The following is a 25,757-nucleotide window of genomic DNA, read 5'->3' as shown; positions in this document are numbered from 1 at the left end:
ATACTGTACCCTATGGTTTTTCTCTGTGCAGCAGTAGTTGCCTTTGACAATTTTTGAAAAATCCACACCCCGGAGCAACATTGTTAAGACGACCTAAGCTCCTGTGCAGACACCGCTAGGTTGATGGAAGAATTCTTTCATCAGCCTAGCTACTGCTGCTTAGGGAAGTGGATTATCTATGTCACTGGGAGAACCCCTCCTGTTGGCATAGGTAGTGTCTCATTGAAGTGCTACAGCGGTGCTCCTGTAGTGTTTTCAGTGTAGACAAGCCTTCGGGCTTGCCATAAAACAAAGGATTCTGTTTCCAAAAACTTTTGAAGTTTCAACATTTGGTTTCATTCCCCTTCAGAACAAAAACTAGAGTCTGAAGTTTTTCACAAAAGCCAGCCACTCCCCAACTCCCCCTCAGAATAGCCAGTAGCCCAGTGCTCAGGGCATTCGGCTGAGATGGGGGAGACCCAGCTTCATCTCTCTGCTCTGCCTCATTTAGGTCAGGGACTTGAAGCTGGATCCCCACTGTCTCAGGTGAGTTCCCTAACCAGTGGGTTATTGGCTATTCTGGGGCGGGGAGTGGATCATAGAATCATAGAATCTCAGGGTTGGAAGGGACCTCAGGAGGTCATCTAGTCCAACCCCCTGCTCAAAGCAGGACCAAACCCAACTAAATCATCCCAGCCAGGGCTTTGTCAAGCCTGACCTTAAAAACCTCTAAGGAAGGAGATTCCACTACCTCCCTAGGTAACCCATTCCAGTTCTTCACCACCCTACTAGTGAAAAAGTTTTTCCTAATATCCAACCTAAACCTCCCCCTCTGCAACTTGAGACCATTACTCCTTGTTCTGTCATCTTCTACCACTGAGAACAGTCTAGATCCATCCTCTTTGGAACCCCCTTTCAGGTAGTTGAAAGCAGCTATCAAATCCCCCCTCATTCTTCTCTTCTGCAGACTAAACAATCCCAGTTCCCTCAGCCTCTCCTCATAAGTCATGTGCTCCAGCCCCCTAATCATTTTTGTTGCCCTCCGCTGGACTCTCTCCAATTTATCCACATCCTTCTTGTAGTGTGGGGCCCAAAACTGGACACAGTACTCCAAATGAGGCCTCACCAGTGCTGAGTAGAGGGGGATGATCACATCCCTTGATCTGCTGGAAATGCCCCTACTTATACAACACAAAATGCCATTAGCCTTCTTGGCAACAAGGGCACACTGTTGACTCATATTCAGCTTTTCGTCCACCGTAACCCCTAGGTCCTTTTCTGCAGAACTGCTACCCAGCCATTCGGTCCCTAGTCTGTAGCAGTGCATGGGATTCTTCCGTCCTAAGTGCAGGACTCTGCACTTGTCCTTGTTGAACCTCATCATATTTCTTTTGGCCCAATCCTCTAATTTGTCTAGGTCCCTCTGTATCCTATCCCTACCCTCCAGCGTATCAACCACTCCTCCCAGTTTAGTGTCATCTGCAAACTTGCTAAGGGTGCAGTCCACACCATCCTCCAGATCGTTAATGAAGATATTGAACAAAACCGGCCCCAGCACCGACCCTTGGGGCACTCCACTTGATACCGGCTGCCATCTAGACATGGAACCATTGATCACTACCCGTTGAGCCCGACCATCTAGCCAGTTTTCTATCCACCTTACCGTCCATTCATCCAGCCCAGACTTCTTTAACTTGCTGGCAAGAATACTGTGGGAGACTGTATCAAAAGCTTTGCTAAAATCCAGAAATAGTACATCCACTGCTTTCCCCTCATCCACAGAGCCGGTTATCTCGTCATAGAAGGCAATTAGGTTAGTCAGGCATGACTTGCCCTTGGTGAATCCATGCTGACTGTTCCTGATCACTTTCCCCTCCTTTAAGTGGTTCAGGATTGATTCCTTGAGGACCTGCTCCATGATTTTTCCAGGGACTGAGGTGAGACTGACTGGCCTGTAGTTCCCTGGATCTTCCTTCTTCCCTTTTTTAAAGATGGGCACTACATTAGCTTTTTTCCAGTCATCCGGGACCTCCCCCGATCGCCATGATTTTTCAAAGATAATGGCCAATGGCTCTGCAATCTCATCGGCCAACTCCTTTAGCACCCTCGGATGCAGCGCATCCGGCCCCATGGACTTGTGCTCGTCCAGCTTTCCTAAATAGCCCCGAACTACTACTTTCTCCACAGAGAGCTGGTCACCTCCTCCCCATACCGTGCTGCAGAGTGCAGCTGTCTGGGAGCTGACCTTGTCTGTGAAGACAGAGGCAAAAAAAGCATTGAGTACACTAGCTTTCTCCACATCCTCTGTCACTAGGTTCCCTCCCTCATTCAGCAAGGGGCCCACACTTTCCTTGACTTTCTTCCTGTTGCTAACATACCTAAAGAAACCCTTCTTGTTACTCCTAACATCTCCGGCTAGCTGCAACTCCAAGTGTGATTTGGCCTTCCTGATTTCACACCTGCATGCCTGAACAATACTTTTATACTCCTCCCTGGTTATTTGTCCAATCTTCCACTTCTTGTAAGCTGTTCTTTTGTGTTTAAGACGAGCAAGGATTTCACTGTTAAGCCAAGCTGGTCGCCTGCCATATTTACTTCTCTTCCTACACATCGGGATGGTTTGTTCCTGCAACCTCAATAAGGTTTCTTTGAAATACAGCCAGCTTCCCTCGACTCCTTTCCCCGTCATGTTATTCTCCCAAGGGACCTTGCCCATCAGTTCCCTGAGGGAGTCAAAGTCTGCTTTTCTGAAGTCCAGGGTCTCTGTTCTACTGTTTTCCCTTTTTCCTTGTGTCAGGATCCTGAACTCAACCATCTCATGGTCACTGCCCCCCAGGTTCCCATCCACTATTGCTTCCTCTACTATTTCCTCCCTGTTTGTGAGCAGCAGGTCAAGAAGAGCTTTTCCCCTAGTTGGTTCCTCCAGCACTTGCACCAGGAAATTGTCCCCGACACTTTCCAGAAACTTCCTAGATTGTCTGTGCACTGCTGTATTGCTCTCCCAGCAGATATCGGGGTGATTAAAGTCACCCATGAGAACCAGGGCCTGTGATCTAGCAACTTCTGTTAGTTGCTGGAAGAAAGCCTCGTCCACCTCATCCCCCTGGTCCGGTGGTCTGTAGCAGACTCCCACCACGACATTACCCTTGTTGTTCATACTTCTAAATTTAATCCAGAGACACTCAGGTTTTTCTGCAGTTTCATACTGGAGCTCTGAGCAGTCATACTGCTCTCTTACGTACAACGCAACTCCCCCACCTTTTCTGCCCTGCCTGTCCTTCCTGAACAGTTTATATCCATCCATGACAGTACTCCAATCATGTGAGTTATCCCACCAAGTCTCTGTTATTCCAATTACATCATAATTCCCTGACTGTGCCAGGACTTCTAGTTCTCCCTGCTTGTTCCCCAGGCTTCTTGCATTAGTGTATAGGCATTTAAGATAACCCGCTGATTGTCCCGCTTTCTTGGTCTGAGACAGGAGTCCTCCCCTCTTGTAATCTCCTGCTTGTGCTTCCTCCCGGTATCCCACATCCCCACTTACCTCAGGGCTTTGGTCTCCTTCCCCCGGTGAACCTAGTTTAAAGCCCTCCTCACTAGGTTAGCCAGCCTGCTTGCAAAGATGCTCTTCCCTCTCTTCGTGAGGTGGAGCCCGTCTCTGCCTAGCAATCCTTCTTCTTGGAAGACCATCCCATTGTCAAAGAATCCAAACCCTTCTCTCCAACACCATCTGCGTAGCCATTCGTTGATTTCCACGATTCGACGGTCTCTACCCTGGCCTTTTCCTGCCACAGGGAGGATAGATGAGAACACCACTTGCGCCTCAAACTCCTTTATCCTTCTTCCCAGAGCCACGTAGTCTGCAGTGATACGCTCAAGGTCATTCTTGGCAGTATCATTTGTGCCCACGTGGAGAAGCAGGAAGGGGTAGCGATCCGAGGGCTGGATGAGTCTCGGCAGTCTCTCCGTCACATCGTGAATCCTAGCCCCTGGCAAGCAGCACACCTCTCGGTTCTCCCGGTCAGGGCGGCAGATAGATGACTCAGTCCCCCTGAGGAGAGAGTCCCCGACCACCACCACCCTCCTCCTCCTCTTGGGAGTGGTGGTCGTGGAACCCCCATCCCTAGGAAGGTGCATCTCATGCCTTCCAATCAGTGGAGTCTCCTTCTGCTCTGTTCCCTCAGGTGCATCATCCACTCCACTCTCTGCACTAATACCTGTGGAGAGAACATGAAAACGGTTGCTCACCTGTATCTGTGTTTCTGGTACATGGATGTTTCTGGTACTCTTTCCCCTTCTGGAAGTCACATGCCGCCACTTATCCTCGCTGGCCTTCTGTCCCCGCTGCGTAGCCTGCTCTGAATCTTCAGAACGTTGTGCCCGCTGCAGCTGATCCTGACGTCTATCCAGGAAATCCTCATTTTCTTTTATGGAATGCAGGGTTGTTATTCGTTTCTCCAGACCTTGAATCTTCTCTTCCAAGATGGAGATCAGCTTGCACTTGGTACAGACAAAGTCGCTCCTATCCTGTGGAAGGAAGACGAACATGGCGCATCCTGTGCAGGTCACAACGGCGGATTGCTCAGCATCCATGGTCTCTTCCTTCTAAGAGCTCTCTCCAGGCGAACTCCCAGGCAAACTCCTGTTTGCCTCTCTGCTGTTCGCTGCTCAGCTGGTTCGCAGCTGACTGCCTTTTTATAACAGTCAGGCCCAGCTGGATATGTCTCTCTCTGTCACTGTCACCAGAAATTCCATCCTAGACCTGAAAAATCTTCCTGAAAACATTTGAATTGAAACAGATACGTTTCTTCAACAAGTTTGTTGTGACTAATCAGCATGTTCTGACAGAAAAGCAATTAATCAAAAAATTCTGTTAACAATCACATGAATAAGTCACTTTAAGAGACTAGCCACAGGCTGTGATTTACAGTAGAACTACTGCTCCAGACATCAGCTTAGCATCTAATAATACTTGATTTTGCAATCTCACCAGCAAAGTAGTAGAAGTAGCACTGATTGGAATTCGGAGATATAATGCCAAAGTTTGCTCTGTTATCTTGGCGTAAATTGGAAGTAACTCAGCTGAAGTCAGTGGACTTACATGGTTATAGCAGAGTCCTGCCTACAGTAGAAAGCTTAACATAAGATGTGATTTTTAAACAGACTAAGTTAAACTAATACAGCCCTCTATGTTAGACACACTTATTTCAGTTCAAGTGTGGCTTATTTGGGTTTAGGATAAATTGATTCTTAATTGATGTAAATAAACTGATCTTTTGCACCAATTCAATGAAATCCATTTAAAATCACATCATATGTTAAAGCATTGCAACTTTCTGCTGTAGACAAGCCCAGAGAACAGAATTTGATTGACAGTCTGGTATTTTCTTTCATGCAATCTTATTTATTTACAAGAAATGTACGAAGTCCTGCTTCTCTGCACACAGGAGGACCAAGAACAAAAGGAGCAGTATCTTAGCCTACAGTCCCAAGCCTGTTTATCCAAAAACCAGTCCCAAAATCTCTCTTTCTAGCTTTTTCCAGGGCCACACTGTGCTCATAGGCTACTGCTTGGCTTTCTTGCTTTTTGCCTCTGCCTGTCTCTGTTATGTACACGTGCATATGCGCACACACACACTTACTTTACCCAAAACAATCTACAGCAAAAGCCCCTCCACTCATCCAGTGTAAAACTCCTGAGTGGGTTTACGCTCCTTTTATCTGAGGTGGGGTGCTTATGATTACCTGATCCTGACAGTTATGTTAATTGAAAGGTATGCCTAGTCTCAGAGGTTTGTGACTCATGCAGTCCCCAGTGCCTCGCAACATCATAATACCCTAGGGTGACCAGACGTCCAGATATTTAGTTGTTTGTCCCATGTCCCAATCGATGTTTGTCCTGATGTGTCCCGATATTTATTTTGTTCCTCTCATCTGGTCACCCTATAATACCCTTTAAAGAGGAAATGAGAGTCTGGGAAAGGTACAGCCTCTACAGAAAAGCTACTACAAATGACTCCTATATAGAAGGGTTTTGTACTCACAAATGGGAGGGAGGGTAAAGGAGAAACAAAAAAAGAATGCAAATGAAATGAAGAGTGCTGCCCATTGCAGGAAGGAGTGATGGCTTTGAGAGGTCCATGCAGGAAGCAGACTCAATCTTTGAAGAGTCGCTGCATCAGGAGCAGAAGGGAGATTGTGCTGCAGCTTTTGCTCTCTGTAACGAAGCTACATGTAAGTAACTCTAATTGCCTGAGCTACTGTGCTTTTGACAGTTTACTAATATCACAGAACAAGACTGTAAAATTTACTGACTAGTCATCTGAAATTCTCAGCTGGGAAAATGGGGAGTGTGCTGGCCATACTAGTATGCTTGGAGCTAGTACCTCCTCTTTCTAAGCACCCTTGTTTCTGGATTTTAGTCCCCTCCAGCACCCTGGTTCCCTCTGGGCTGTTATCTCTAGTGCAATGGCAATAAGAACACTGGGATGTTAGTTTGTCCCTCTTGCTGCTAACTGGTAGGTGACTCCCTCTCCTGCATTCCTATACCTAGTAAGCAGTTTTCCCAATCAAGAGACCAGTTTGCAAAGGGTTTAAGCCCTAAACCTGCCAGCACAGCATGTAGGAAAGGAGCATGAGAGAAGATGATGCTCCAGTCACCAACAAGAAAAGGAATGAACTATGCTGTACTTATTCACATCTCAGGAGGAACAGATGGCATCAAGATTTTGAAGGGCTAAATATTGCTGTGAATTATGGGAGTTATGTGCTATTGCATTTTTTTTGTTTTGATATTTTATAATTTAATTGGCTGGCTATCCCACCCCAACCTCCATTCCCCACTTGCTGGTTAGTAAGATTGAAAACAGAGCAGGTAGTACCATGGATTTGCAAAGGCAAAAATATGGTTATAGAAATTGACTTTTCTGTGTTACAAAATGAGGGTCAACATACAGTCCTCATGAAAGCTCTGTTAGTCTGCACCCCACCCGGCTATACCCTGATTTCACATCCCGACCAGGTTCCCTTGCCAGGGCCGGCTCCAGACCCCAGCGTGCCAAGCGCGCACTTGAGGCAGCGTCCCGCGGTAGGGCAGCAGGCGGCTCCGGCGGACCTCCCGCAGGCATGCCTGTGGAAGGTCCGCTGCTCCCGCGGCTTCGGTGGAGCATCTGCAGGCGTGCCTGCGGGAGGTCCACCGGAGCCACGGGACCAGCGGACCCTCCGCAGACACGTCTGCAGGAGGTCCATCGGAGCCGCGGGACCGGCGACCGCTAGAGCGCCCCCCGCGGCGTGCCGCCCTGCTTGGGGCGGCGCAAATCCTAGAGCCGTCCCTGTCCCTTGCACATAAAAGGACCATGATATGGGAATAAGGAGTTGTATAGATGGAAGACTGAGAATGAAACAGTGTTTGTGTGAGGGCTGGAGAAAGACCCACCCCGTGTTAGGGGGAGGAGGGATTTGGCTAAAAACTAGATTTTTCTTTTGACTCATTTTGTTTCAGTTAACCTGTTTGGACACCTGGCTAACTTGAATGTGCATTAATGGAAATGAAAGCATCCCTGTAAATTTATCTGTGGCAGCATCTGCATGGTCCATGTTTTATGTTCTTGCTACATCTTTTTTTCTTTTTCTTTTTTCAGTTTGTCTTTTTTTCTGTTTTTTGTTTCTGCTATGTTTTCTTTTGCATTTTAGCTAAACTAAGACTTGCCATGCATGATGCCAGCTCTAGCACTCACAGCAGAGCCCTAGTCGATAAGAAGCTACAAATCAGTATCCGAAAAGCACGGAGCCTCCAGGATCGCATGCAGCAACAGTCATCGCAGCAGCCGCCGCCGCCGCCAACCTGCCACCCACCACAGGGGGGCACCATGACCCAGTCTACAAGGTAGTCCAAGTATATCACAGTACACCAGTTCTGATCCACACCTACCAACAGCATGGTCTGGAAAGAAGTAGTGAACTGTGTGTTCCCCCGGTTACTCAAGATCCTGTAGTGTTCTTCCTCATGGCATGCTCAGATCATACCACGTTATAGGAGAGCGCACTTCAGTGCATCCACGGTCTTAGCTGGCCAGGTTATGTGCACCAAGTCAAAACATGGCCTGTAATAGACACTTTTAGAAATTAATTCTGACCTGCTGATAAAAAAGACATGTGCATCAAGAGAGAATGCAATAGATAAGTGACCTGTTAAAAAGAGAGGTGTGTTTTAAGGTGAAATAAAAAGCTTTAAAAAAGAAAAATTAGCAAATATCTTCAGGGCTCAATTCAGTTAAGCGGTATTATTATAATGAATGCCCTGAAATAACTACCAAGAAGAGGGCAGTCACATGTTTGCAGTGCTCTTAACAGTGAAAAATGCATTGAATCTTTTCTTCTAGCCCACCTTTTCTTTGGTGCACTGGTGCAGTTCTTGGAGAAAAAGGTTCATTCATAACCCATCCTTGCCCTGTCACCTTTCTGTTGTTTCCTGACCACTGTTCCTGATGCCACTTCCATTCCACAACCAGGTTCTCTGCCTCCCAGCTGCCTCTAGTCTGACTTAGCAGCCTCTCCAGATTCCTCAGCAGGACACTTTCTTTTCTACTTTTCTCCTCCATTCTGTGTACTCCATTTGATTCTCTGCTCCCACATCTTATTCAGCCCATCCTAGTTCCCTATTGTAACACCATTCTACCCTTTTCTGCCTGCAATCCCCTACCACCTCTAGAATCCTCCTTGCCCAGCTTCCTGGCAGCTTCTCCACCTATTTCTTTCCTTCTTCCACTTCCCCCACTACATGCTGAGCGACCAAATGCCTAGGTGAAATCTCATGTGAGCGTCCCTTTTTTAAAACACTGCAGGGAGATAAGTGCTGAAATCCATACCTGAAAAGACTATAATTCAGGGTTCCATTCTGTTCTTGAAGCTGTTGAATTATGTACAAAGAAAGCAGATCCCTGTGCTAATTAGAGGTCCACAATGCCCTCAGTTGTAGGAGAAACACCGAAACCTGTCGTCGGGTGCTGGCAGTTGTTTTTTTTTTAAAGCATTATACCTTTAAACATATCTTTCTACACATCAAACTCAAATATATTGCATAAGTGCCCATTCCTGCCAAAGGAACAGCCCTATCAGAAAAATATGATTTTGTACAATAAGTTACTACTGCAGTGAGTTTTAACTCTGCAGTCAGTGAGACATGTCTGCTTGTGTCTTGATTTTTGTGCCTTTATTTTGATATACATCAGCATTATAAACAGCACAAAGTTTATTATTACTCAAACCTAAGATCATACTCCCCCATGAATGCTCAGTTGGATCTTCTGCATGATGGTAGCTTTGATTTCTAGATCTGCATGAGGAGACAAACTGGTAGGATTGAAGTCACACAATAGTCTTTTTTTGTCCCTGTAGGAAATAATTATCCTAACTATGCACCAGTGTTTAGCTGTACAGCGTTGTCATTCTGAATATCCAGATTAAGGTTAGAGCATTATTCTAACCAACACTAAGTGCGGCTTTAAGCAGCAGAAGTAGTTTTCAGTTTGACAGCTACCTGAGCTATAGCTGTCTATCAGAGTTGTTTCCAGTCCTCTGTTTTTATTCATATCACTGACTCATGTGACTTTCTGGTTGCATATTATAATGCTAATTAATGCAGAAGAAATACAAAGTGACCCAAGAACATGCACAGTTTATATTTTATGCAAGACATGTATGCACAGTTTGTAATGCTTTTAAATGCTTCCTTTAATGTATTGGATAAATTACTCAAAGCTGGGGGGAAAAATGAGGGGAAGGAAACTGAGGGAAATGTATTGCATTCTATTCTATTCCTTTCCTTCCCAAAGTTATTTCCCATTACTTTAGGAAAGAGAACCTGAGTGGAATGTTGCCTGTTTATGTTAAGATCATAAACATAATGATTCTCTTGTATGGTTTGTAGAAATCTCCTGGAGATGCTGATTTTGGAGGGGAACTTGTAATAATGGAGGGGAACTTGTAATACTTAATTTAAAATTTATTTTTATTATTTATCTTTATAATGTACACACACATACACACACACAAGCCCCTAGCCAAAGTGTTCAGTGTGCTGTACAATATTTGTAAAAATATAACAGTAAAATCTTATAATAAAAATAACTTTTAAAATTTGAAATGAATAAAATAGATTGTTACAATAAAAAAAAAGTTGAGGAAATAAAATGGAGATGTCAAATTAACAAAAGCAATTATTTTGGGTGGGAAGTTTTTAATTTGTGTTTGTGCAAAGAGAAGTGGATTGAAGTGGATGTTAAGGGGGAGCAAGTTCTACACCTTAGGGATAATTCAAAAAAAGAAGAGTGTTACTAATAATTAGTTACCATTTCTGTGTATTTTAGTGAACAGACTGGCCCGCTCCAAGTACTGCTGAGCCGGGAGGTATCACTGGAACCCAACAGAGAAGTGGAATTCGGGTCCAGTTCTTTCTTCAACCCACCTGCTTCCTGCCATGAAGTGCACTCATCATTATATCCAGAGTCTTCCTCCCTACCCGTTCCTGCAAGCAGTCCTCCAAATAGGACCTTTCCTAACTTCTGGGCTGCTTCTGCTAATTTCGATGGCCAAGCTCTCTCTTTTCCGTATGGGCGTGGGTTGGCTGAGAGATCCGCAAAGACTGAGAATGATGCCCACCATGTTATGAAGCTTGATGGGGCCCCTGCCAAAGGGCTGAAAGACCATAGGGGCTGCAGCAGCAAGTTAGAAGAAGTCCATGACATTACAGCTGTTCTCACACCTCAGCACAAAATTAAATTTAATACAGTCAACTCTGGGTCTTTGCCTACACTAGTCCCCTGTTCCCATCCAGCGCAAGCATCATCTCCCAATAAAAGCAGTCTGCATAGTCCTTGCTTCAGTCTGTCAAACTCTCCAGTGCCCACTAGCATTGATCAGGTAGGGGGCTATCATTCCATGATCTCTGCTGCTTCATCCCTGTCACTTCAGTGCCCCCTGGTTCCCTTACAAACAGCAAACAAGTACCCTAGAACAAACAGCCATGAAACTTTACTGCTCCCACAGGATGACTTCAGCAACATGGAGACTTGCAAATCTAAGACCCATAGCTCAAAGGGGCATGTTCGTTCCCTGGCAGAGCAGTTTCAGAGACTGCATGGGGTCTCCCAGAAAGAAGGTGCACATGAGAAAGGGTGGACTGCTGCAGTCTGTCAGGATGAGAAGTCTACAAGGCTGATACGGGAGTCATTCACCAATTCTTCAACCTCAGGCTACAGGCAATTAATTCCTCAAAGTCAAGAAAACAGAACCCAGTCTTCCGAAAAGTTGCATTCATCCTTAGATGTTAGGGATGGGTTTGCTTCCATGGAGGGTTTTAGCACTCAACTCATTACCTCTAAGAGTCCTGGATCGCATAGTGAAGACCAGTGTAGAAGAGGTGGACAGAATGTAGCTGAGCCTGCACTCTCCCAGGAAAGGCACACTCATGAGGGAGGTGTGAGACAGGTGGATGATGGAACTGCCACTGGCATGGGTGCTTCTATGCCTGTGGACCGCTGGGTGGACAATGTCACCAGGTATTACAGTTCTCAACTGGACTGTAAAAATACAGAATGGCTACCTGTGGCAGGGAGAAATCCACCCCTTTCTGATCACAGAACAGTCAGAGATGACCTGAATGGGACCCCAGTTCAGTTTCACCCACAGTGGAATCAAGACACAGAGCAGGAGATCTCTGAGTTGGAGTCCCTCTATCAGGCTAGCCTAGCTGGTAGGCCTGTGTTGGGAAGACTGGACAATTCCAGGCACCCATTGAGCAAGCCAGGTGAGAATTCTGCAACTGTGTTACATCTGTGTAATGTTTAATCCCCAAGCAAGACTTGGACCTTGCCTATACACAGACTTCCACCAGTTTAACTAAAGGTGTGTTTTTAAACGGATTTACTGAAACAGGTGCGTGTTTGTGTGCAGACATTCTTATTTCACTTTGAGAATGGCTTATTTTGCTTTATGTTACTTAAAATAATTCCCTTTTAAACTGAAATAAGAGTATCTGCAGAGAAACTTGCACCTATTTAACTACATTTGTTTAAAAACATACCTTTAGTTAAAACAGTGGAGGTTTGTGTGTATACAAAACCTTGGCTTGAATGAGAAGAGTTCAGATTTGCACTATATGGCAAATCAGGATGAAGGAGGGACAGATTTCTGTCATGCTTTGTAATGTGCCATATTAATGCACCTAAAGTAGGCAAGAATGCAAAGTGTCTACACCCTCGAGTATTATATTTGTGTTGCTTATGTATTATATTTGTGTTGCTTAATACATCACATCTGGTTAAAACCATTCACGAAAGAATGGTTATTGACTAAAAATTTCACACCATAGAATTTGTATCAATGGATATAAAAGAGTCATACAAAAATGTTGATTGTTCATATTTTATACCTTTTTTTCCTCCAAGTACCCTCTGCACATTCCTACTTGTGGGATCACAGCATCTGTGTCTCAAGCTCTTGGAATCTTCTAGTGAGCAATGTCCATTTGAGCCACTTACTCTTCCTTCCCTAGGTAGGGTTTCAAGGGTGTAAAAAGGGGAGTGATCCCAACCACCCTTCACTTCCTTCTAATCTCCAAAGGTCCAATGAGCTCAGATTGCATGCAGTGTCCTCGATGTATCGCTCAATGTGGTTTTTTTTCTTCTGCCCTTCAGGGACTATATTTTTTTATTTTTGTAGTTTATCAGTTAGGTAATCAGCTTTTCTTAAGAAAGAGAAGAAAAAGAAGTGGAGAGAAGGATGACAATCTGACACAGGTGTTGGCTGGACCTGTAAAAATGAGAGAGAGACCTCATCTGACAGAGACTTTTCAGGCCTTGTTGACTAAATCTGTCTATCTGGAAATCCAGCATCAAGTCTGGAGATACCCCTCACCAGAATGGTTCTGTGCCTGGTACAAGTGGAATGAAAGTCCTTGGATCAATCTTGGTTGACAAAATCCTGTTGTAAGGATCCAGCACTGTTAACTCTGGAGAACCACTTGATAAAGTAGTTCAGTTTCCCCAGATCTTTCCAAGTTTGACTAAGTCCAGTGCTGAGGACCTGCCACCTTCACCTCTTGGAAACCACTTAAAAAAGTGGTTAAGTGCCCACCGTGATCTGCACTGAGCACCCCAGACCTCGATGCCTTGATCTAGTCTGGTTCTGAGGACCTGGCATCATTGATTCTGCTCTTAGCGTGAAGTTCCTGGATCCATCTGAATTGACTAATGGTTCAGCACCACTGATACTGGAAAATCACTTGCTAAAGTGTTCATGTTACATATGAGTGGCACTGAGGTCTGCGGATTGATCAGTTTGACCAATTTCAGTGCCTAGGGTAGGACACCATTGACTGTGAGCTTAGCATAATTGGAACCAAACTCTCTGGATTGATGAAGTCTAGTGCTGTCAACTGCAGTTTTCAAAAGGACCAGAATCTCATCCTAATTTGGGGTCTGGCCACTGTAACATACCTAGGGTACAATCCATTCTAATAAGTAACTGTGTCACTCCTCCCCTCTAACCTGGGGTGCCCTTTACATGGCTTTGCTGTTGTAGCCTCCAGTCTGGACTGCTCACAAACAGCCTCCACCATGCAAGTCACTCTTAGCTATATCTCTGTATGTGCTGCAGCCAGCCAGCCACACTTTGTCTCTTACCAGCCTGGGTTATACTGCAGGGTGACCCCAGCACTCTCCAAGTCTTAGGTTTTTGACCAGAAATATAGGTTCTGTACTGCCTAGGCCTCTCCTAGACAGTACAAATTCATATAAAATCTGTATTTCTTTAATAGATATATGTACACTTTTTACCCCACATGGAGTTTCCCAGACACTTCAGTTTAAACACACTGGATTAAATAAAACATATTTATTAACTACAAACAGAGAGATTTTAAGTGAATACAAGTAATGCGGCATAAAAGTCAGAAATGGTTACAAGAAAAATAAAGATAAAATACAACTAGTGCCTAACTTAACAAACTATGTTAAATTCAAAGCAAAGTTTTTCTCACCACATGCTCTCAACAATCTTACTGGCCAAATTTCTTAGAATAGCTCAATGGTTTGAGCATTGGCCTGCTAAACCCAGGGTTGTGAGTTCAATCCTTGAGGGGGCCATTTAGGGATCTGGGGCAAAATTCTGTCTGAGGATTGGTCCTGCTTTGAGCAGGGGGTTGGACTAATGACCTCCTGAGGTCCCTTCCAACCCTGATATTCTATGATTCTGTTTAATGGCTGCTTCCTTTGGCCATGTCTACACTAGAGAGCTTACAATGGTACCAAGTATCAGAGGGGTAGCCATGTTAGTCTGGTTCTGTAGAAGCAGCAAAGAATCCTGTGGCACCTTATAGACTAACAGACGTTTTGCAGCATGAGCTTTCGTGGGTGAATACCCACTTCTTCGGATGCAAGCAGTGGAAATTTCCAGGGGCAGGTGTATATATAAGCAAGCAAGAAGCAAGCTAGAGATAACGAGGTTAGATCAATCAGGGAGGATGAGGCCCTGTTCCAGCAGCTGAGGTGTGAAAACCAAGGGAGGAGAAACTGGTTCTGTAATTGGCAAGCCATTCACAGTCTTTGTTTAGTCCTGAGCTGATGGTGTTAAATTTGCAGATGAACTGGAGCTCAGCAGTTTCTCTTTGAAGTCTGGTCCTAAAGTTTTTTTGCTGTAGGATGGCCACCTTAAAATCTGCTATTGTGTGGCCAGGGAGGTTGAAGTGTTCTCCTACAGGTTTTTGTATATTGCCATTCCTAATGTCTGATTTGTGTCCATTTATCCTTTTCCTTAGAGACTGTCCAGTTTGGCCGATGTACATAGCAGAGGGGCATTGCTGGCATATGATGGCATATATTACATTGGTGGACATGCAGGTGAATGAACCGGTGATGGTGTGGCTGATCTGGTTAGGTCCTGTGATGGTGTTGCTGGTGTAGATATGTGGGCAGAGTTGGCATCGAGGTTTGTTGCATGGATTGGTTCCTGAGCTAGAGTTGCTATGGTGCGGTGTGCAGTTGCTGGTGAGAATATGCTTCAGGTTGGCAGGTTGTCTGTGGGCGAGGACTGGCCTGCCACCCAAGGCCTGTGAAAGTGTGGGATCATTGTCCAGGATGGGTTGTAGATCCCTGATGATGCGTTGGAGGGGTTTGAGCTGGGGACTGTATGTGATGGCCAGTGGAGTCCTGTTGGTTTCTTTCTTGGGTTTGTCTTGCAGTAGGAGGCTTCTGGGTACACATCTGGCTCTGTTGATCTGTTTCCTTATTTCCTCGTGTGGGTACTGTAGTCTTGAGAATGCTTGGTGGAGATTTTCTAGGTGTTGGTCTCTGTCTGCGGGGTTAGAGCAGATACGGTTGTACCTCAGTGCTTGGCTGTAGACAATGGATCTTGTGGTGTGCCCGGAAGCTGGAGGCATGAAGGTAGGCATAGCGGTCGGTAGGTTTTCGGTATAGGGTGGTGTTAATGTGACCACCACTTATTTGCACCGTGGTGTCTAGGAAGTGGACCTCCCGTGTAGATAGGTCCAGGCTGAGGTTGATGGAGGGGTGGAAGCTGTTGAAATCATGGTGGAATTTTTCCAGAGTCTCCTTCCCATGGGTCCAGATGATGAAGATGTCATCAATGTAGCGTAGGTAGAGAAGGGGCGTGAGTGGACGGGAGCTGAGGAAGCGTTGTTCCAAGTCGGCCATAAAAATATTGGCATATTGTGGGGCCATGCGGGTGCCCATAGCGGTGCCACTGATCTGGAGATATATATTGTCATTAAATTTGAAATAGTTGTGTGTGAGGATAAAGGCACAGAGCTCAGCAACCAGTTGTGCTGTGGCATCATCAGGGATACTGTTCCTGACAGCTTGTATTCCATCAGTGTGTGGGATGTTTGTTTAGAGAGCCTCTACATCCATGGTGGCTAGGATGGTGTTTTCTGGAAGGTCACCAATGCATTGTAGTTTCCTCAGGAAATCAGTGGTGTCACGGAGATAGCTGGGAGTGCTGGTAACATAGGGTCTGAGTAGAGAGTCTACATATCCAGACAGTCCTTCAGTGAGAGTTCCAATGCCAGAGATGATGGGGCGTCCAGGATTTCCGGGTTTGTGGATCTTGGGTAGTAGATAGAATAACCCTGGTCAGGGTTCTAAGGGTATGTTGATTTGTTCCAGTGTTAGTGTAGGGAGTGTCCTGAGTAGATGGTGCAGTTTCTTAGTGTATTCCTCAGTGGGATCTGAGGGAAGTAGCCTGTAAAATTTGGTATTGGAGAGTTGTCTGGCGGCCTCCTTTTGGTAGTCAGACCTGTTCATGATGACAACAGCACCTCCTTTATCAGCCTCTTTGATTATAATGTCAGGATGGTTTCTGAGGATGTGGATGGCATTGCGTTCTGCACGACTTAGGTTGTGAGGCAAGCAATGTTGTTTTTCCACAATTTCTGCCTGTGCACGTCGGCGGAAGCATTCAATGTATAGGTCCAGACTGTCATTTCGACCCTCAGGAGGAGTCCATGTGGAGTTCTTCTTCTTGTGCTGTTGCTGGGAGGGTAACTGTGTATCAGTGCGCTGTTCAGTGTTGTCCTGGAAGTATTCTTTGAGTCGGAGACGGCGAAAGTAGGCTAGAAGATCGCCGCAGAACTGTATCATGTTGGTGGGGGTGGCAGGGCAGAAAGAGAGTCCCCGAGATAGGACAGACTGTTCTTCTGGGCTGAGTGTGTGGCTGGATAGATTGACGATATTGCTGGGTGGGTTAGGGGTATCACGGTTGTGGCCCCATGTGGCAGGTAGGAGTTTAGACAGCTTACAGTCCTTTTTCCTTTTTAGAGAGGTGAAGTGAGTAATGTAGATCTCCTGTCTTATTTTAGTGAAGTCCGTTTGTATGGAAGTTGGGTTATTGATGAGAGTCTCTAGGTTGGAAAGCTCTTTTTTGATGTTTTCCTGTTTGCTGTATAGGATGCTGATCAGGTGGTTCCTCAGTTTCTTAGATAGAGTACGGCATAATCTCTCACTGTGGTCTGTGTAGTATGTAGATAGCAGTGGATTTTTTACCTTTAGTCCATCACAACACCATCACAGGACCTAACCAGATCAGCCACACCATCAGCAACAGCACACCATCAGCAACACCATCACAGGACCTAACCAGATCAGCCACACCATCACCGGTTCATTCACCTGCACGTCCACCAATGTAATATATGCCATCATATGCCAGCAATGCCCCTCTGCTATGTACATCGGCCAAACTGGACAGTCTCTAAGGAAAAGGATAAATGGACACAAATCAGACATTAGGAATGGCAATATACAAAAACCTGTAGGAGAACACTTCAACCTCCCTGGCCACACAATAGCAGATTTTAAGGTGGCCATCCTACAGCAAAAAAACTTTAGGACCAGACTTCAAAGAGAAACTGCTGAGCTCCAGTTCATCTGCAAATTTAACACCATCAGCTCAGGACTAAACAAAGACTGTGAATGGCTTGCCAATTACAGAACCAGTTTCTCCTCCCTTGGTTTTCACACCTCAGCTGCTGGAACAGGGCCTCATCCTCCCTGATTGATCTAACCTCGTTATCTCTAGCTTGCTTCTTGCTTGCTTATATATACACCTGCCCCTGGAAATTTCCACTGCTTGCATCCGAAGAAGTGGGTATTCACCCACGAAAGCTCATGCTGCAAAACGTCTGTTAGTCTATAAGGTGCCACAGGATTCTTTGCTGCTTCTACAATGGTACAGCTCTACTAATGCAGCTGTGCCACTGTAAGATCTCCCTTGTGGCTACTCTATGCTGACAGGAGAAAGCTCTCCCATCAACATAATTAAACCACCCCCAACAAGCAGCGGAAGCCGCTCCAGCCAAGCATCCACACCATAGCACTGTCCACACCAGCGCTTCTGTCAGTGTAACTTATGTTGCTCAGGGGTGTGTTTTTTCACGCCCCTGAGTGACATAAGTTATACCAACAAAAGGGCTCATGTAGACATAGCTTAGGTCCATTCTCATGCAGTAAATCAATGGATAGAGAAGGAGGAGGAGGGGATGCCTTGGGGTGTCTGCCCCGTCTTTTTATAGTCCTGTCCCTCCTTTGAAAAGCATTCCTTACTTCCAGCTGGGAGTAAGGTGATAGGCAGTCTGTGTGAAAGGAAACTTCATGCTGTTTTTTTGCTAAAATGTGGGTTTTTGCTCCTACCTCTTTCCTGCCAAAGAATGGCCACTTAGCAGGTAATGGCCCATCTGCCTTGTTTACAGCTGGCTTAGGTGTCAGCTTGCCCTTTGTCTCTGAGGAACTGGTTTGGCCATTCCCCAAACTTCCCTGGAAAACATACTTTTAGTCATGATCTCAGCTTATGTTTATAACGTCACATATAACGCTGCTACATCTATTTTGCCATGATATTACTGATCAGCAAATTATGAGTTTTTAAATGACACCTCACAAGGCATCTGGCTTTTGGTGACTCTCTGGATTACCAAATTGCTGCTACAACTAGCTTCCAATTCAAAATTGGGGGACTCTTTAGCATCCCGTTCCAGAGTGGCTCTGGTATGGAGGGAGCACTTATGTAAGGAATCCTTGGGAGCAGCACGAGGACTTTGTTAGCGCCAGTCTAGAGTCTGGAATTGGCTAGTGCCACTGTTGCTATGCCTGTGATTCTGAGCCTTTCCTTTGGGCCAGACACATCTGAGAGCTTTCATGCTTTGCCTTTACTGAGCACTTCTTTTGTTTTCATGGAGCAGTTGTGCTTGGCACTTGAGAGCCTCAGTGAGAGGGCACTACCAATAAAGCTGTACCATACATGGCTTTGGCCTCTCTGTGGCACAAAGGGTTTTCACCAGTTGCCTGACTATCCTAATTATTTTTCTCAGATGTTAGGGAATCCATGTATATAGCTAGAGTTTGGTCCTCAGGAAACATGCATGTTGTTCCAGTCCTTGGAATTTGCTATAAATAGTTTCCTTTCATCCCTCCACAAAAGGTGGGGTCATTGGAGCCCTCCTTAGACTCCAAACCTGCAACTTCCCTGCATGAGTACAGATTCCTTACCAGTGCACCTTCTTGATGCAATGAGCACCTCAGCCACAACGTCTCAGGACATACAAGATGCTTACCTGTGAAAGACAAAAGAGCTCCCTTATCATTTGCAGTGATACTCAACTTGTTTTTCACACTCTCCAGGACGTCAGGCTCCACATCAGTTTATTGGAGCTAAACCCTGTGATTAAATCCAAATCTGTCCCAGTTCTGATGGACAACACCTCACTAATGTATTACAGCAATTGACAAATGACGGCTTGATCTAGCCAGCTGGGTCAAGAAGTTGCCCTTTTTTTGAGAATGCAGCGGCCATCTTTCCCTGGCAGATAAGGAATTGGAGAACAGAAGGGTTTTGACCAAGCACAACTAACAATTAACTGGAAAAAATTCATCAGAACAACACAAAATGAAGTGGACTTGGGACAGCGCTCCCTTGCTTTTAACTTGGACTATCTTAAGGTGCATTTTTGTTGTTGTGTGAGCTTTCCACTCTCTGGGGCACAGGTCATCAATTTTTGCTCACTCTCCAATAACCAAATTAATGAGGTGGTTGCTCTGTATACCATTGGGGCTGCTTGTGGTAGTTGCTTTGCCACAATGGCCAGGGCAAAGGAGACTGGATTTTCCATTGCTGAGGGTGCGGTGGTGACAGGGGTAGCTCTAGCCATTTCGCCACCCCAAGCACAGCGGCATGCCGCGGGGGACACTCTGCCGGTCGCCAGTCCCGCGGCTCCGGTGGACCTCCTGCAGACGTGCCTGCGGATGCTCCACCGAAGCCGCGGGACCAGCGGACCCTCCCAGGGATGCCTGCGGGAGGTCCACCGGAGCCGCCTACCGCCCTCCTGGAGACTGGCAGAGCACCCCTCGCGGCATGCCGCCCCAAGCACGCGCTTGGCGTGCTGGGGCCTGGAGCCGCCCCTGGATGGTGAGACAGGTATATTTGAGCTGCTCCATGCATATTTTCTTCCTTCCAGCCCAGAGAATAATCAAGATTCAGGTCTAAAGGACTAATTGTCCATACACCATATTCTATTCAGAAAAGTAAGTATCTGCTGCATACTCTCCCTTAATCCTGACTATGATGGTCTCCTGTGTCCATCCTACTCAGGCCATTACTTTCCTAAGCTTAATTCACATCCAGGAACTCTGATTCCATACTTTGGATATTCATGGATCTTAGATTTGGTCCTCTTAGACAATGATTGCATTTTCAAGGGTCCTCCCAAAACTAAGGGCATATGGGACGTAATTACTAAAAGATGTAGCCAATTGTTTGACTACACTCATGGCTTTTTCTTTAAAATGTTCAAGAGATCAAATAACCAAGCTTAGCCAAATTTATTGGTTTAAGAAACAACAGTGCAGTACAAAAAGGAAACATAAATACTCCTCCTTCTGTGGAGCAAATTCTTGCAGCATGTTCACTTTGTGCAGAAGGTGTACTTCAAAGATATGTATTTCAGCTAGTAGTATTTATAGTATGATTTTACAGGTTAAACTCTTTACACACACAATTTTAGTTTAACCCACTAGTTTGTGCCAGCTTTGTCCTTGGTACTTGTCTATAATTTCCCATATCTAGTGTTGATGAGCTATGAAAGTATTCCCTGTCTGTACTTGGCCAAAGTAAAAGATGCATAAATGCTTTGAACAAGTCTCCTATTTTCTAATGCAGCGGTTCTCAAACTTTAATAACCCAAGGACTCCCATTTCGATTTAAAAATTTTCACGGACCCCCCAAACTTCCCTGCTCATTCCCAGGTGCTGCCCCCTCTCCACTCCACCCCTCCCCCCCCCATGCCCTACCCCAACCCACCTCTTTCCGCCCCCACTTCACCCCTGTCCCTCCTCTTCCCTGCCTCTTTCCTCTCCCAAACATGCCCCGTCCCCGCTCTTCCCCCTCACTCCCAGCGTCTCCTGCATGCCACTGAACAGCTGTTCCCTGGTGTGCAGGAGAGAGGGGGAGGAGTTGATCAGCAGGGCTGACAGCCCCAGACATAATTCCGCCCCATCCTCCCTCCTCCCCCTTCCTCCCAGCACTTCCTGCATGCTGGGAAACAGCTGTTCCCTGGCGTGCAGGAGGCTCTGGGAGAGAGGGGGAGGAGTTGATCAGTGGGGCCCACAGACCCCCAGCAGTCCGCAGACCCCAGTTTGAGAAACGCTGTTCTAATGCTAAAGCTGACTTCAGCTTTGCAAAGTAATTGTGCGTTGCTTGAAATGAGTAAACAGAATTTTGGGAAGAGCATAATAAATTCATTTAACATAACTTCCCAACACCAATCTATATAGTGTTCTTTTATTAATACCGTACCTATTAATGTGGTGTATACTATGCTTAACTAACAGATGGGACTGGGGATCTTTCCATCAAAGCTCAAAGATTGCCCGAATGCATCAGTTTATGTATGACCATTCTTATGACAAGACTGGTGTTCAGCCACCTAAAGGTATTAAAATATACTCAGGGAATGTTTACACTACCCCCTGGATCGGCGGGTAGTGATCAATCTATCGGGGACTGATTTATTGTGTTTAGTGTAGATGCGATAAATTAATCCCCGATTGCTCTGCCGTCGACTCCTGTACTCCACCGCGGTGAGAGGCGGAAGCGGAGTTGACTGGGGAGCGGCGGCAGTCGACCCCACATCGTGAGGACGCGAGGTAAGTTGACCCAAGATGCGTTGACTTCAGCTATGCTTTTCTTGCAGCTGAAGTTGCATATCTAAGGTCGACCACCCCCCCACCCCAGTGTAGACCAGGCCTCAGCTAAGCCTAATGTTGTTTCCATAGCTTGTCTTTGTGTGATCTTAGTCAGTTTGGAAGGCTGTTACTTGAAGCTCTACATATGTCTTTCAGGTGTCTTTTTTCAATTGGACTTCCTGTTTGGGGAGAGTAAAAGGTTGTAGTCACTCATAGAATCATAGAATCTCAGGATTGGAAGGGACCTCAGGAGGTCATCTAGTCCAACCCCCTGCTCAAAGCAGGACCAAATCCAAGTAAATCATCCCAGCCAGGGCTTTGTAAAGCCTGACCTTAAAAACCTCTAAGGAAGGAGATTCCACCACCTCCCTAGGTAACCCATTCCAGTCAGGGGCGGCTCTACAAATTTGGCCGCCCCAAGCAGTCATGCCCGGGAGGCGCCCCCGAGCCGCGGGAGCAGCGGACCTCCCGCGGGCATGACTGCGGAGGGTCCGCTGGTCGCGCGGCTCGGCTGGACCTCCCGCAGCTGCGGGCGGTTCGCTGGTCCGGCGGCTCCGGTTGAGCTGCTGCAGGCATGCCTGCGGAAGGTCCAGCCGAGCCGCGGGACCAGCGTCCCCTCCGCAGTCATGCCTGCGGCAGGTCCGCTGCTCCCGGGGCTCCGGTGAACCTCCCGCAGGCATGACTGCGGCAGGTCCGCTGGCCCAGCCTGCCGCCCCCCCGGGAAAGGGCCGCCCCAGGCGGGTGCTTGCCCCGCTGGGCTCTAGAGCCGGCCCTGATTCCAGTTCTTCACCACCCTACTAGTGAAAAAGTTTTTCCTAATGTCCAACCTAAACCTCCCCCTCTGCAACTTGAGACCATTACTCCTTGTTCTGTCATCTTCTACCACTGAGAACAGTCTAGATCCATCCTCTTTGGAACCCCCTTTCAGGTAGTTGAAAGCAGCTATCAAATCCCCCCTCATTCTTCTCTTCTGCAGACTAAACAATCCCAGTTCCCTCTAATGTGTCATGACGTGACACTCATTTTTGGCAATTTTGCAGTCCTTGTTAATCTAGAACTCTTCAGTCCTCCTTTCTTGAGCTGGTACTGCTCGCTAAACTCCCACAAATAAGAATGTGCAGACACCATTTGAAAAAATGAAGGTTACTTACTAGTAACAGGAGTTCTTTGAGATGAGTCTCTGCATGTTCATACTCCTTCACTCACCTTCCCCATTTCTTTGGGACCTTAGTTTCACAATTCCTGAATTAGCAGAAGGAACTGAAGAGCGATTGGAACTGCTACTCTTTTTAAACCTGTAGAACCCTGCACAAGGGCAAAGGAAGGGGAATGAGTAGCCCCAATGGACACTCTTCACTAAAGATTCTGAGATCTTGTGATCAGGCACTTTGATCCTGTAAGTGTGGATGTGCAGGGGCTTGTCTCAAAGAACTCTGATTACTGGTAAGTAACCTTAATTTATGTATATAGATATTCACTTTCTGTTTGAGCCAGGGCTGAGATAACTAATCATGTTCCACAGGTGCAGAGTCCGATCTTGAGTTTAATCTAACTTCTTTATTTCCCTCCACAGTCTCTGCAAACATAACTGTGAGGAAGCTTCACACTGTAGCCGGCATGGGTGTCTCAAAAACGCCAACAGCAGAGATTGAGCACAATCTCTATGGAGCCATCGTCTCTCCTGTCTCCAAGGTAGCACCTAGAAGGTTGTGTGGTTGTGGGGGAATTGGACATTTCAGCAGCAAGAAAAGTGAAAAAATTCCATATGAGAGGCAGTGGGGACACTCATATTGAACTTTAAAGAAATAATTTTATGTAGTCCTACTTGGGATTGAGCACTAAGAAAGTGGGTGACTTGGGGTCAGTGATACACTCTAAATGGTGACTTCTTCAGGGATATGTGGCCTCACAGTTTCAGAGTTAGTACCTCTGATTATACTATAATGGACTGTAGGGAACCATTTTGCATTGCAAGGAGATAGGCTGGATGACCTGACATATTTTTCATTGCTAACTCCTAGGAACTGCCTCTTCATATTATATCAAATGCTTTGACACTGTCTCCTTTATTGGATTATGTCATCTTGCATGTTCTGAAAGTAGAGGGTTTAACATAGTATAATGTACAAATAATAGCTGACCTCTAATGCTCCTTGGTCCACTCTGAGTAAGAGAAGGTAGCAGTACCTGCACTACAATTTGTCTTGTGCTGCTGTTTCCAGAACCTTCAGAGCACATGTTCTAACTCACTTGAATACTGCTCAGTTTTCATATTCTACAGCTTTTCTAAGAGAAGCCAGTTAAATAATTAGCTGTAATATTTTGGTACCTATATCTGAAAGTGTCTGGGCACCTAAAAAAAAAAAAGACTGAAAATGCAGTTTTTGCACATAGAGGAACCTGCTTATCAAGCTGAGAGCAGAAGGAAAGAGGTAAAAAGAACCAACATTTCCCACTCCAACATAGAATAAACCACTTGCTAGTCACCACCAGAGATGGAAGGAAGCAAATAATCATAGTGAGAAGAGTTGTGAGAAGGCTTCCACACTCTTCAGATTATATTTTGAGAGAGTCATCAATTCCAACCCTGCTTATCTCAGCTGCTATAATGGAGCACAAAGCAGCAAGCAGTCCCTTGGGTAGACTCATCCCATTAAGGCTTTAAATACTGTCTTTAAGAAATTATAAGATATAGAATCTCAGTTAAACATGTATGCCAATGTACATAATAAGATGAAAAACTGATCATGAGAATACTATTTTTATTAATGATACTTAGACTCAATTGCTTTATGCTCTTGGGTTAGACTTGAATGAGAGACTTCAGAAAATACTCCTGAGGCTGAGGGCATTCTGCGCCAAAAATTTAAAAATTCTGTGTACAATATTTTTAAATTCTGCAAGTTTTATTTGTCAATAAATAAATGCAGAAGCTCCAGCATGGCAGTGGGGAGCACAGGCCACTGGCTGCATGAATGTGGGAAATCACCCTGCAGCTCCCCACCCCCAGGACTCAGCAGTGAGGCTGCACCCAACCCTGACACAGCACAAAGCCTGGGTCTGCCCCAGAAATACCCCGGGGCCCTGCCCCTCTTCACCAGGCGCACCAGGTGTAGGGCAGGCAGGCTCAACCAGGCAGGATCCAAATGTGTAGGGTCTCAGTGGGGGGGATCCAGGTGTGGAGTGAGAAGATTCTGTGTGGGACAATCTGGATGCAGGCAGCTCAGTGGGGGGGTCTAGGTTTGGGGGGATCTGAATGCACAGAGGCTCGTTGGAGGGGTTCCAGGTGCAGGAGCAATGGGACTCTGCAGGGGCTTCCGGGTGAAGGTGGTTGGGGCTCAGCAGAGGGGTCTGGATGTGGGGGTCTCAGCAGGGGGGTTCGGGTGCTGGGAGAGTGTGGCTTGGGGTGGGTGTCTGGGTGCAGCTAGTTGGAGGTCAGTGGCATGGAGGTCTGGATGTGGGGGCTCAGAGTGGTGCAGAGGGTGGGGCATCAGGGTTGAGTTTGAGTGCAGGGACCTCGGTGCAGGGCTGGGCATCTGGAGGCAAGGAGTCTGGTTGCAGGGGGGGCTCCAGATGCAGGGGTTGCGGTTCAGTGGGGTGGAGTTCAGGTATGGAGGACTAGGGGGGTTCTGGATGTACAAGTGAGGCTTAGCAGGGGTGTCTGAGTATGGGAGGTCCGGATGCATGGGGGCTGGATGGATGGTGGAGCAGCCCCCCATACAGTGATCCCTCCCCCCATAGCTCAGGAGCAATGCGGGAAGGAAGCAGGGGAGGATGCTGAGCTTCCTGCAGCTGAGGGGGGTTTCTGGGGTGGGTCTGACACAGCCCCAATCACTCCTTGCAGGGGAAGAGGAAGTCCAGTCTTTTCCTGCCTCCAGCCCAGCTGGGACTAGCAGCTGATCCCAGCTCAGGGTAGGAGCCACTGGCTGGGGTGTCCCCAGCCCCATGATGATTTACCTGTCTGCCAGCTGCTATGGGTGCCTGAAACAATGTACCTGCACTGCTAGGGTTATGGTGCACAACTGCTCT

At 46.4% G+C, this 25,757-nt stretch overlaps 1 protein-coding gene across 7 annotated transcripts in view; it reads left to right on the top strand.

The window, feature by feature from the left end:
* USP54 (ubiquitin specific peptidase 54) overlaps positions 1–25,757 on the top strand; it is a 279,929-nt gene that overhangs the window by 249,232 nt on the left and 4,940 nt on the right. For all 7 annotated transcript variants that reach the window (XM_045025077.1, XM_045025075.1, XM_045025079.1 and 4 more), the window contains 4 exons: positions 6,094–6,213; positions 7,672–7,864; positions 10,347–11,785; positions 23,302–23,420. In XM_045025077.1, the coding sequence (XP_044881012.1) occupies positions 6,094–6,213; positions 7,672–7,864; positions 10,347–11,785; positions 23,302–23,420 (1,871 nt within the window). The remainder of the gene's footprint in view (positions 1–6,093; positions 6,214–7,671; positions 7,865–10,346; positions 11,786–23,301; positions 23,421–25,757) is intronic.

Source organism: Mauremys mutica, chromosome 7 (genome assembly GCF_020497125.1).
Source record: "Mauremys mutica isolate MM-2020 ecotype Southern chromosome 7, ASM2049712v1, whole genome shotgun sequence".
NCBI classification, from domain to species: domain Eukaryota; kingdom Metazoa; phylum Chordata; order Testudines; family Geoemydidae; genus Mauremys; species Mauremys mutica.
This window is presented reverse-complemented; position numbering and strand designations above follow the sequence as displayed.